This window comes from Pistacia vera, unplaced genomic scaffold (assembly GCF_008641045.1).
Source record: "Pistacia vera cultivar Batoury unplaced genomic scaffold, PisVer_v2 Contig654, whole genome shotgun sequence".
In the NCBI taxonomy this organism is placed as follows: domain Eukaryota; kingdom Viridiplantae; phylum Streptophyta; class Magnoliopsida; order Sapindales; family Anacardiaceae; genus Pistacia; species Pistacia vera.
Window position 1 is genome coordinate 148,077 of NW_022196506.1, and position 12,950 is coordinate 161,026.

Below are 12,950 nucleotides of genomic sequence, written 5' to 3' on the forward strand. Positions count from 1 at the left end.
GTTTTATAACATACTATATAATGATATTTCATTCTGTTTTAATTCTCTTGCATAAAAGACAAAAAAATATATTTTATATTCAAAGTATTAGCTTATCAATTATTAACACTAGGAGCAAAAGATAGTAAGTAATTAAGGAAATTGTTGATATATAAATTCATTATTTTATTTTGATAGAAAGAAAACATTCTCGCAGATACATCAAAAATAGATTCATGATTTTTATTTTCTATTTTGACAGAGAAAATACTCTCGCAGATAGATCATACGCCCTTACTTATAACATTCTATGATTGCATGAATACCCTGAAAAGAACATACAAGTTGAAAGTTGGAAAATCCAGCTTTTCTGCACAAGGTTTCATGTTCTTTTTCTGTCCTCTCTTTCCCAGCTGGAGTATGCATTAACATAAGGTTGTCAGCTCTAGAAACATACATAGAGTACTTGCTTGAGTCAGGTTCTTCTGGCAATACTGCGCTTAAAATGATAAGTTTCCCATCACTTGGCAAAGCTGTGTAACAGTTCCTTAAAATTTTAATGCAGTTTTCATCACTCCAGTCATGAAGTATATTCTGTAAAGAGGAGAGAGGACAAGAGAACAAATTAAGCCAACTAATTAGCCACTGAAATGTTCAATATATATATCAGATCTTACGGAAGAGAAGTTTATTTCCAAACAAACCTTTAACGTAATTGTATCTGCTGTTGGGACGTTTGAAAACATATCTCCTCCAACATGTTCGATACCTGTGTACAAGTGGTATCAAGCTTTAAAAATTATATAGAGATTAAGACTTTACGTAAAAGTTTCAAGGTGTTTGTTTTGCTTAGGTGTTGACACTGTTGATACCGTTGAGAATTCCAGTCAACAATCTAACTAATGGTGTCGGAGAAGTTCTACTGAATCTTTTTGGGCTTGTTGCTGCCTTTGACCAAACTGGCAACACCATTCCTTAGATTGTCAAACGATGATCTCAGTGGTTGTTGCTCCATTCGTCATTGGCGGCAACAACGGCAATCGGCCACCAGAGTGGCGACTCCGCTGGCCAGTTTTCTTTTTTTGGTTTATTTCTAATGCTTTTTATTATTATATTAATTTAAATAAAAATCATTTATAAATTTTTTTATAAAAAAGATTATTAATTTAAGTATCTGAGAATATAAGTATATACAACAAATTAATACCAGGATAAGATGGTGCGCTTTGTATGACATGAGGCAAATCATAATTAATGCCCTTAATATGAGGGTACTTGGAGGTGATCATGTGTAGGCATTTCCCAATTCCACCACCAACATCAACCAATGATGAAAGCCCTTCGTATCCTCTGTATACCTCTAGAATCCCCTTCATCACAAACTGAGACAGACCGACCATTGCTCTGTTGAAAATATTGTTGAAAGTTGGATCATTGTTCATGTACTCGAACAAAGTCAGACCATGAACTTTCTTGAACAAATCACCGTCAGTTTCTTCAAGAATTGCATCCTTCAAGCGAAACCTATACAAACACAAAAACCAAGTTAAAATAAATACAACATTAGGTGTTGAAGTTGAAGACGTTTTTGCGTATTGAAGTTCCACTGCATACCGAGCTTCCATCAGAGCTGGGTGATAGGAAAGGATCGATACGTCTGATAAGCTCAATTCATCATCGTTGCTGACAAAAAGTTGAGAGGAAGGTGTGAGAGCGTAAAGCTTTTCAACTCTACCATCTTCAAGCGTGCGCAAAGAGCACTTAAGCATGGAATGGCTAGCCAACAACCGCAGCATGCGATCAAGCATTGAAGCTGCGGATGGGTTGTTAGTAGGTAGCTGAGACGCTATTTCAGAGGCGGAAATATGAGCACCAGGGCCTGCTTTAGCCATTATTGCAAATAAATTCAGCTCAATGGCGGCTTTGAGGACAATAGGGAACGCGATTAAGTTGCTGAACATAAAGGCATTCAAGCAATCTTCATTCCCTGTGTTGTTAATGGACTGTTGTTGTTTGTTATCCAGAGAACCCATCTTTCTATCTTCTAATATGCTGTTATTTTAAGATTACAAAGATTTATTTGTAGTTCAATCAGCATGATAGTTAGACTTTTATAGTGATCACTTACCCCCCTCATTGCAATCAATTATAAAAACGTGGCGTCAACAATGTGTCACAATTATTCAACATCAATGACTAAAACAAAAAATCCATAGAAAAATGAGCATTGTTCAACATCAATGACCAAAATAATAAATTTATTTTTACTTTCTAAATACAAGACTTAAATACAAGACTTTAATGTTCATATAAAATAAAATGTCACTTGTCCGACAAAAACATCTCCCTAACCCTAATGGCTTAAAACCAAAAGAAAAAAATATAAAAAAAAGAAGCTGAAAGCTGTAGAAAAATCAACATTAATGTTAGTCCAATCCTGGGACTTTTATTGAGATTAAATTTCCCACCTTTTAACTCATGACAGGCAGTTATTTGAATACATGAATTTAATAGTTCATATAAAATAATATTTTCACTCGAAACAAAATACTCATCCAATTAAAACACTCCTCCCTAATGATTAAAAACAAAAAAACTCGTAGAAAAATCATCATTGTAATAGAGATTGGAGAAACTATTTAACACCTTCAATTTCATACTGATTTGAGAAATTATTATTTAAAAAAAAAAAGTTCGATTGATTTGGATTGATGTTCAAGAAATTAGGAAATATTAAAATTTAGGTTCTTCTCTCAATGTCTTATAATGGGGGTCGTTAAATTTTGTTATAATATGTCTTTTGATGCTCTAAAATTTCTTACTGTTCCTCTTTTGTATAAAAGCCTTCATTCAAGAAATTTGTAATCCTAACCCTAAAAGATATTTTTATTTTTTTGTTCTTATAACTGAAATATTCGAACACAATTGTCCGATTAGACTAGAACTAAGATAAAAGTTTTAGTCTTACTAGATTTAGGAAAAATTTTATAAAAGAATCATTGAGAAAATTCTTGTAGTCTATTCTCAATCAATAAGATTGTTATTTCTTAAATTTTAAATGTTAATTCTCTTCTGTAGCTAATATCAAAAAATCTTCTTACAAATGGTATCAAAGTCACACATGGGCGGATCTACATTGGAGGCTGATGATCCCCACTCAAATTATGACATCAAATATTGTCCCTACTTTGTGTTCATATATAATTTCTAAATCAAGTTCCAATATTTGTGGTATCAAATCCAGATTACCCATCAAATATTCTTTCAACTTTATTTTCATATTTTCTATGTCAAATACCAATATTTGAAGGAGAATATTACAAATAGTTATTTGAAGGAGAATATTACAAATAGTGGAGCGATCAAATGTAGGTTTTTTCAACTCCCAAGATTTTGGGGATATGATAAAAAAAGAATATGAAGAACTAGAAGGAGAAAAAAATAAAAATCCGTAGAAAATCAACATTGGTACTGGGATTTTTATTGACAATATTGAATTTAGTGCCTCATGTCTATTAACTCACCGTAAGGACTAATCTAAATAGAAGACTTTAACATTAATATAAAAGAATATATTACAAAATTGAAATAATGTTGTCTCAAATAAATGCTCGTCCACCTAACAGGCTAACACATTCTTTCTAAATGACTAAAGCATAAGAGTCAAAACAATAAACAACACTATTGTTAACAAAGTCATAATGTAGCAGTTTGTAATTAATAAATGTTGATATATGAAGCACAAAACGGTAACGTTTCTGCACAATATCACTAATCAATACATTGTTGTTTCACTGCAAATAAGATCAAATCTCAGCCACTGAAATAAAGCAAATCCAGCGGCCAGGATTAGCTCATGAGGTCAAACTATATAAAGGGAGAGTCTTTACATAGAACAGTGATTTTTTGCTTCTTCTCTTTTGCGCGACAGATCTGTTTTGCCCTTTGTGTTGAGAGTTTGTTTTCAATCTTGTGTGAGTTACAAATCTGTGTAATCTTGGGTGAAGGCAGGTTGTTCCTTCAGGTTTAGAGAGACTAGGTCAAGTCATCTCTAGGAATTTTTCAGGTTTGTGTGAGTGGGTTTCTTGATTGATATTTGGGTAAAATCAGTGAGAGTTATCTATTATCTGTAATCTGTAATAACGTTTTATTCCTAGTGTAGTGAGCCCCAAAATTCCTAGAGCTTAACGTAGATGTAATCTTTCCTTTGTGGAAAGGTGAACCACGATATATTTGATGTTCTTGAGTTGGTTGTGGTTTTGATTTGGTATTACGTGTGTTATCTGTGTTATTTGTGCATGTGATTAGGCATAGAATTGATTATGAATTTTCATAACAATAAAGATTGGGGAAACTATTCAACACTTTCGATGTTGATGTCAGAATGATCTAGAAATAAGAAATTAGATTTGGATTTTTATGATCAAGAAATTAGGAAATTGTAAAATTTAGCTTCTTCTCTTAAATGTCCAATTCATTTTACTTCTTGATGTGTGTTTATTCCATGGTTATTAGTATCCTACAATATATGATATGTATTTTACAAAACAATTCGATACGGGTCTTTAACGATACGTATCAGATGATGTGTGTATCTTAAACCTTTCGATACGTTGATATGTATCATACCATACAATACATATCGGTTTGTATCTTTAAAAATATCGATACGACTTTATTAATTTTGGTCGAAGGCCCAAAAAAGTTTTCGGGTTAGATCCAGGTCACCCAACCCAGTTCACTGAAACCCACCCAAATTTACCCATTTTGTATGGAGAAAGTGAAAAGGAATATATGTTGTCCATTTTACATGATAATAATAACATGAGTAGAAATATAGATGTTGACATTGATATTGGAAATGATATCAATGGTTGAGAGGAAATTATATAGATACTTAATTTTGTGATTAATTTTGATTATGTAATACCATAATTTAAAGTCAATAATACCACAAAATTCGTTAATTAATCTTGGGGATGATATTAATTTTTAGAAAAAAAAATTATGAAAAAGATGTATCCTACAATACGCGATACACGATTTAAAAAATTAGGTTTTCGATACATAATACAATACGCGATTTGACAACCATAATTTATTCTATTTGTATGCCTATAATTAATATCTCTTGAGAACGCTTATGTTTTATTTTGTATAGTTCAAACAATAATTTTCGTACATATGAAATTTGTTAAAGAGACAAACACTTAATAATAATGATTTATTCGACCCTCTTATAAAAACCAGTTAATTTTAAGTTTTGTAGTTTTTCTTTTTTTTTTTATAAGTTTTCTGGATAACTTAAGATCTTGTCATCCGACTACAAACCAAGTTGATTATAATTAAACTAATATAATGTTGAGTCTTCACTTACTAGCTTAAGCTTTTATAAGTGGGATAGTGACTTAACACTGTATAATCCAAGTTTCAAGGTTTAAAAAGTACTAATCCCTAATTTTAATGTGGATGAATTTAAATCTGAAGTGAAAAATAAATTAAAAACAATGCTACAATTACTGAAAAAGTATATCAAATTCATGCACCGAACAAACGTGACATTATCCGCTTTTTTTAAAAACAAAATTCATAACTAATCAATAATCATGATGATGCCACGTCTATCGGTGCATGAATTCGGTATCCCTTTTTCGGTGACCGTATCATTTTTCATAAATTAAAGCCTTAGTTTGAGTGCATACCGACATTGCAGCATAGTTGGGTGACTGTGGAATACTGCTACGTCAGATAAGCTGGGTTCATCACACTATTCTTTCGAACAAAGAATTGAGAGGAAGGTGTGAGGACCGTGAGGTATTGACTAAGTATATCCCCAAAATTAATTTCTTAATCTTATAACAAATTGCAAAACTAAGTAGCTACCGAAATTAACTAAAAAGAAAAGGTTGAAAAGAGGTTTTGATAATTTCACATGAGATTACCTCTAATATAGGAGTAATACTACACTCACAACCTCTTCTCACAAACTTTTTCTCACAATCCCGACGTGAGAGTTCGTAAATGAGTCCCGCCTATTCGTCATGGATTTCACCTATCTATTTGCAAGCTGACCAATAACGGACAGTCAAGTTGAAATGGTCAAGATTGTGAGAGAAAATTTATAAGAAAAGATTGTAAACGTAATATTTTTGCTAATATAAATAAGATGCATGCCCAAATTAAATAGTTAATCAAACCAGTACAAGAAAAACCGATTTTAATTTATCCATTAAACCCACCTTATAGCAACAAAATCACAGACAAAAAGGCTACCTATTCCCTCAACCTTTTTCCCTACAATGATCTTTGCTACATTTCAATCCTGTTAGAGTTGTCAATTTATTCTATAAGAGTAATACTATACTTACAATCCAATCTCACAAACTTTCTCACGCAATCCCGAAGTGCAACTCGCAAATGAGTCTCGTCTACTCGCTATGAGTCCCACATGTTCAATTGTGAACTGATCAATTGTTAACTGTCATGTCAAGTTTATGAGAGAAAGTATATAAGATTAGATTGTGAGTTAATCTTTATTGATTCTGTAATCCGACAAATGTTGTAACCGATTTTTATACTTATTAGTAGACCCAAGTTTTCAGGCAAAAAACAAAAAACACCTCTCCATAAAAGCATTAACATAGTTAATGATTCAAATAAGACTCCCAACCATCTTGCTGCTTCTCAGTTTTTGTCAAGACATCGTTCTTGATGTCTTTCAAGTACTGGCTCATTCTGCACAATTTTTTTTCAAAACATCAAAAAGCAGGAGCAAAGGAAAATCATTTAAATTACTATTTTCATGAATTATCTATATAACCAAGGTTCTGAAAACCGGACAGGACCGTCCGGTCAGACCGGTTCGATCAGTGACTGACAACATTTTTGGTCCGGAATACTTCAAAAACCGTTAATTGCATTTAAACCGGATTGGACCGTGGTTGGACCGCTGGAATAGTGCCGAATCGCGGTCCAATCGCAGACTATAATAGTATAATGTAATGTTATAATGAATTAAATAATCATACTATAAATCTATAATTTAATATTATAATTAATTAAATTTCAAATCATTTGATTAATATACTAATGTTTATAATAGAATGTTATAATTGATTAAGTAATTATATTATAAATATATAAATTAAAAATAAGGTAATGTTATAATAATAAATTTTAATCGTTTAATAGTAATGTAATATATAGTAAATTAGTAAATTACTAATGTTTATAATATAATGTTATAAATTCATAACTATTATGTAAATGTATCATTTAACTATGTAATGCTATAATTAAGTAAGTGATTAATATATAATGTAATATAATAATATTATAATTTAATTGAGTAATTATTTAACTATAATGTAATGTTATATTAATGTTTTAATGAAATGTTTATAAGGTAATGTTATAATTAATAATTTCTTATCATTTAATTAAGTATTGTGCTAATGTTTATGTAGCAATAGTAATTACTAATGTTTAAAACATAATATTATAACTCATAATCAATTAAGTAATTATTTAATTATGTAATGTTATAATTAATTATATAATTATACTATAAGTAATGTTATAGTGAATTAACTATTAAATAATCATACTATAAATTTTTAATGTAATATTATAATTAATTAAATTTTTAATCATTTAATTAAGTTTGCACTAATGTTATAATAAAGTCAATAAAGTAATCAATTAATGTAATGCTATAATTAATTATACTATAAATCAATTAAGTAATGTTATAAAATTATAATTAATTAAGTAATCATTTAACTATAATGTAATGTTATAATTGATTAAGTATGATATTTAACTAGTAATTAAATTTATTAATGTTTATCAATTTATCATATATAATTAATTAATTACTAATTTATTATAGATATACTTAGAACTTGATAATTGAAGTAAATAACTAAATATATTATTACTCAATCAAATATACTATTTTATTCAAAAATAATTCTTTTAATAACATTAAAAATGTAAAACACTTTTAATTGGATCATAATTCCAATTATTCACTTAATTGATCAAAACTTTAATATTAATGTATTATAATATATTAAAGCTTTTAATATGGTGTAATTTATATGTAATAAGTATAATTGTATTCGTATATTTATTTAATTAGGTTATTCTAAAAATTTAACTTTTTCTATTTTAAATTTTTTTATATGTAAAATAATAGAAACTCCCCCATTATTTACATTTCACAAATATTTCATTATAGTCCAGGTTCCAAAATAGGTTCTAAACAGGTTCCAAAAACAGGTTTCAATATAGGTTCCAAACAGGTTCCAAACAGGTTCCAAAACAGGTTCCAAAACAGGTTCTAAACAGGTTCCAAACAGGGTACCCCCTATAGGTTCCAAACAGGGTACCTTTTTTACAGGTTCCGGTTCCTCTTCCTCCGGGGGTAAGAACCGGAACCGGAACCGCACAGTAGCGGTTCCAAAAAATTGGAACCGGAACCTACCCGCACAGTGCAGGTTCTGGGTAGGTTCCGGTTCCGGTTTCGGTTCTTACCCCCGGTTCCGGTTCTACCCGCTACCCGTGCTCACCCCTAATCGCAGTTGAATCCCACCGAATTCTGGCACCGATAGAGGGAGAAATCACCGCCATTAGACTTGATAGCATCTCCACTACAAAACCCAACCATTTTCAGTGGCCGTCATCCAGTCATCGTTGCTCGCGGTCCACCTGAACTTCACGCGACCGTCAAACTTCTTTTGTTGATTCTGGCGATTTCCGACGCCGATGGAACTCCCTGGCACCACCATCAGAGTTGTCGACACCTACACATCAAAAGCCCCAAGATTCCAGCTTCGATTGGCCGTCGATCGTCGCTACCGCCACCACTCACCAGAATCTTCGCTTGACAAGGGTGTTTTAGATAGATTTTAAACCTTAAGGGAGTATTATAGGGGTGTTTTTGATGAATTTCAAACCTTTAGGGACTAAATTTTTTTTATAAATTACGGTCCAATCGACCGATCCAATCGGTCAAACCGAAAACCGGACCCTTGAACGGGTCATTGTCTGGTCCGGTTTTCAGAACATTATATATAACCATAAGGAGAGAGGAACCCACCTTCCCAGTAGATCAGCATTGCCAACCCCCAACATCCTTACTGCTAACAAACCCGCATTTGTTGCATTATTTATTGCGACTGTTGCAACTGGGACATCCCCACGCATCTGAATAATCAAATTAGAATTTATCAGTACGAGGGAAAAAAAATTCTGAAACCACTAATATAACATATAACTTTCCATCTTGAAGAAATTGATACAAGCAATATTGGTATAGCAGGCTATACAATTGGACGTTACTTTTGTGCAAGGGAAGTCATCATGGTTACACCAACAGGATTTAAATAGTTTTTATGTCATTCTGTCATTTAAATATTCTCTAGTACCGTGAAAGTTATAGATCCAATAAATTTGGCCTAACATAATAGCGTCATGATGTTTCTAGAGCTTACATGAGTCAAGAAAATAAACTTAATGAATAGTGATTTCACTAAAAATATCCAAAAGACTACAATGTAATTAGCCCCTGGCTATTGCAAAAATGCTTATAAGAAAAGAGACCGACAAACCAAAAGGGTACCTCTTAGATATATCATACATGAATTTTGGGTGCCAATAGATTAATTTCATAAACATTTAAGACCATAGGAGAATGAATATTCTGAGCATTACGTCTCCTATAAATATAATAGTAAGAGTTAAATAAACAGACTACCTGCACAATTGATAAGAGTGAATCAATGCAAAGACCGCACAGGAACGCCAATAACAGGCAAGGGAGTAAGTGCAGCAACCATACCTAGAGTTCATCCCAGAGCCGATGTAATTCCAAACGAAAAATTGTGGATTATGATAGGGCTGTGCAAAAAAAACCGCTAACTGAATCAAACACGGTAACCGAACCGAACCGAATCCGGAAAATCGGATACCCGAAAATTCGGGTCGGTTTCGGGTAGTTATAATGTGATACCTGAATTTTCGGTTCGGGTATCGGTTATTTGCTTTAAGGTAACCGGTTTTAATAAAAAAAAAAATGGCAGATTTTCAATAATTCAATTTTCAAAGGCAAAAGCCCCAAATCGGCAAATCCTTTATGCCCTAGTCAAGTACTCAAGTCCCAGCTTGTCTCAAACTCATCTCTCTCACTCTCAAATTGACAAATTCTCCAGTTTGATATTCTGCATATGCACCGCACACTGCACAGCCACACTCAGCATCCTAAACCAAAGAACAAAGACAATACGTAAAACAGAGCCTCAGATCTTAAGCAACCTCAGCCAGCTTCACCTTATTCCTGTCTTTCTGAATCGATTCTACTGACAGGTTTAGGGTTTTATTCCTTTTACTTTTGTTTTCTTTTTCAAGTTTGTCGTGGTTTCTGTTTTTTTTTTTTTTTTTTTTTTTTTTTTTTNAATTTGAAATAGAGAAATTAGATGGGAAATAAACAAAGCACTACTCGGTCTAAGTTGAAACCGAGTGATCATGTCTGTGGTCCAAGGCTGGGAGGTCTCTACTATCATCACGGTAAGTAGTTTTCATTCACTATTCTTTTGAGTTTCTATAATTTGTTGATGTATTTTGTAATTATATATACAGGAATATATGTGGGCGGCGACATGGTAATTCATCTCATGGCACCTGCAGACAAAGCACCTGGAAAGAAAGTACCTGCAAAGAAAGGTAATTCATCTTCTCCATGCCAAAAATGTGGCTACAATCCGGACACTGATGATGGAATCATCAAAACTTGCCTTGATTGTTTCCTAAGTGAGAGTGAGCTATATATTTATCAATATAGCTGCGCTTGTAATTCACCCCATGAAGTTATCAGAATTGCAACTGAGTTTCTCGAGGGAAAACGACACTTTGGTGCTTACGATTCCTTTTTTAATAATTGCAAGGATTTTGCATACTACTGTAAGACTAAAAAATAAAAAGAGAGAAATTAGAATTTCTTGAATAGTCAAATCTTGACTTGATTGTTCATTAACCGTATCGTCACCATTGTTTTAAAACCCAGATCAGAGGGCAACTCGTTTTGTTGTCCGGGTCACGGGTCAACTGGTCCAACCGGTTAGATCGATGACATCAACGACAATTTTATTTTTAAAAAATTATATATTGATCCCTCAAATTTTAATATATTACAAAAATTCCCCTAAAAGTCGTTAGTCCCTAAAATTTTTATTTATTTCGAAAATACCCCAAAAAATCACCAATTAATCCCTAAACTTTTGACATATCTCCAAAACATCCCTATAAAATTACAAATTAACCCTTATAATTTTGAAATATTATAAAAACCCCTAAGACCTAAACTGGACCGGAGAAGCTCCAAGGTCTTGGTCAGACCGGTTTTTAAAACAGAGATTGTTACCCGATAAAGTTATCAAGATTGCCACTGAGTTTCTCCAAGGAATTAAAACAAGTCTTTAGCAAAGAGTAAACAAATTTTTCCCGTCTAAATAATGGCACTATGACAAATTTTTCCCACCCAAATAATGGCACTATGACACTTTGTCACCTAAAAAATTTCAAAATACAATTTTATTACCTAAAGCATAGTTTGGTTAGTAAATTTCCTTGTGAAGAAGGGTAGGAGTATAAATTTAAAATTTCACCTTGCTGGGAAAACGACGAACGAAGAAAAAGGGTGGTGATTCACGACCGATGAATGGCGAGTAACCAAGTGCTGGGGTTTGACGGGTTTTGAAGAGGGGAGGTCAGAGGTTGAAGGAGTGGTGGAAGATTGGATTTTGGCCACAGAATCAAGCTAAATCGATGCAAAAACTGCAAAACCCTAGGTGGTGGAGAGTGGTGAACAGCATGCAATTGGCGTTGGGAAGGTTAGGGGTTTTGGAGGTGGGATAGTGAGTTGATTGGTGGTCTCAAAAGGGATTTTCGATGCCGAAAGTGGCTGAAAAAGGGCAAGAATCGCGTGAACCAACCGTGTGCGGTGGCTAGCGAATGGAGGGGTTAAACGGACGAGAGTGGGAGGTGTTTTGGTGAGGGAGTGCTAGGGAGTATCTTGGTGGTGATGGGAAGGCTCAACGACGCTTGATTCAGGCCACAAATGGCCTGAAAATGGCAACCACGCAGTGGTCGTGGGTCACGGGAAATCGGTGATGGTTCAATCTGATTTCATCTGGTTTTTTCATGAAATCCGATTGAATCTTCTTCCATTCGTCGATTGTACCTTTTCCCTAGCCTAATTGTCCTTAATCTAGTTGGAATGGCGCTTTTCTTCCCATAATAACGCACCCTCGCTCAACCACTGACCAAGGCCAAATTGGCATTTTTCTGGTGTTGTCGATCTCTTCCACCACCACCAAAATACTTCTCCCACTTCCCTCGCCAAAACCCACTTCCGTCCCACCCATGTTTGCCCGCCGTTCATCAATCGTAGATTCGATTGGTTTTTGCGCACTATTTTCTTTTCCGGTTGATTTCGTCACTGGAGATCGTCCTTGTCACCACCAATAGACTCACAGGCTATTCCTCTAAAAAAGCCCTAACATTCCCGATCCTGTTTGTTTACCAATCACTGGCGATTGAAGCTTCCCCACCCTAAGGTTTTTCGAGTTCTGATTGATGAATTGGGTTTGATTAATTCGGTTTTTTGTGTTTGTTGGGTTGAAAGACGATCGAGAAAGGTTCATTTGAAATGTTTGTGGTTTGTTTGTTGATTTTCCAATCGCTGACACACCTCGATGCCATCACCTTCCACCGTTCCAAGCGTGCACACCAGCGGTTCGACAAAAGGTCAACGACAATCGATGCTATTCCAAAATTATTGGTAAAGTAGATTAGTTGTCTCTCACACACACACATACACATAGTAAGTCCAATAATTGATGTTAGTCCTTTTTTATATTCCAATCTTTAATAGTCTTTGTTTATTCTCTATTTTATGATTTTTAATATCT

The 12,950-nt window shown here is 33.5% G+C and overlaps 2 protein-coding genes and 1 long non-coding RNA gene across 3 annotated transcripts in view; 1 reads left to right on the forward strand and 2 right to left on the reverse strand.

The window, feature by feature from the left end:
* Positions 1 to 273: 273 nt before the first annotated feature.
* Positions 274 to 1,949, reverse strand: LOC116111937 (caffeic acid 3-O-methyltransferase 1-like). Its single transcript, XM_031398097.1, has 4 exons — positions 1,594 to 1,949; positions 1,187 to 1,503; positions 684 to 748; positions 274 to 573 (listed from the first exon to the last, which is right to left on the reverse strand). The coding sequence occupies exons 1-4, from the start codon at positions 1,938 to 1,940 to the stop codon at positions 274 to 276; spliced, it is 1,029 nt and encodes a 342-aa protein (XP_031253957.1). The 5' UTR covers positions 1,941 to 1,949.
* Positions 1,950 to 6,657: 4,708 nt separating this feature from the next.
* LOC116111933 overlaps positions 6,658 to 12,950 on the reverse strand; it is a 30,011-nt gene continuing 23,718 nt past the window's right edge. The window contains exons 2-3 of the long non-coding RNA XR_004125150.1: positions 9,083 to 9,189; positions 6,658 to 6,714 (exon numbers count right to left, since the gene is read on the reverse strand). This is a non-coding gene — a long non-coding RNA (uncharacterized LOC116111933). The remainder of the gene's footprint in view (positions 6,715 to 9,082; positions 9,190 to 12,950) is intronic.
* On the forward strand, positions 10,443 to 10,960 carry LOC116111932. Its single transcript, XM_031398090.1, has 2 exons — positions 10,443 to 10,548; positions 10,621 to 10,960. Exons 1-2 carry the CDS (start codon positions 10,458 to 10,460, stop codon positions 10,956 to 10,958), a joined length of 429 nt encoding a protein of 142 aa, XP_031253950.1. The 5' UTR covers positions 10,443 to 10,457; the 3' UTR covers positions 10,959 to 10,960.

Bases quoted from the DNA above. Each gene is read 5' to 3' on its own strand.
- LOC116111932 (XM_031398090.1), top strand. From the start codon at position 10,458: ATGGGAAATAAACAAAGCACTACTCGGTCTAAGTTGAAACCGAGTGAT. The intron at 10,549-10,620 runs GTAAGTAGTTTT...TTATATATACAG, and splicing joins AGGTCTCTACTATCATCACG to GAATATATGTGGGCGGCGAC.
- LOC116111937 (XM_031398097.1), bottom strand. From the start codon at position 1,940: ATGTTCAGCAACTTAATCGCGTTCCCTATTGTCCTCAAAGCCGCCATT. The intron at 1,504-1,593 runs GTATGCAGTGGA...GTGTTTGTATAG, and splicing joins CCAGCTCTGATGGAAGCTCG to GTTTCGCTTGAAGGATGCAA. The intron at 749-1,186 runs GTATTAATTTGT...ACTTGTACACAG, and splicing joins AAGCGCACCATCTTATCCTG to GTATCGAACATGTTGGAGGA.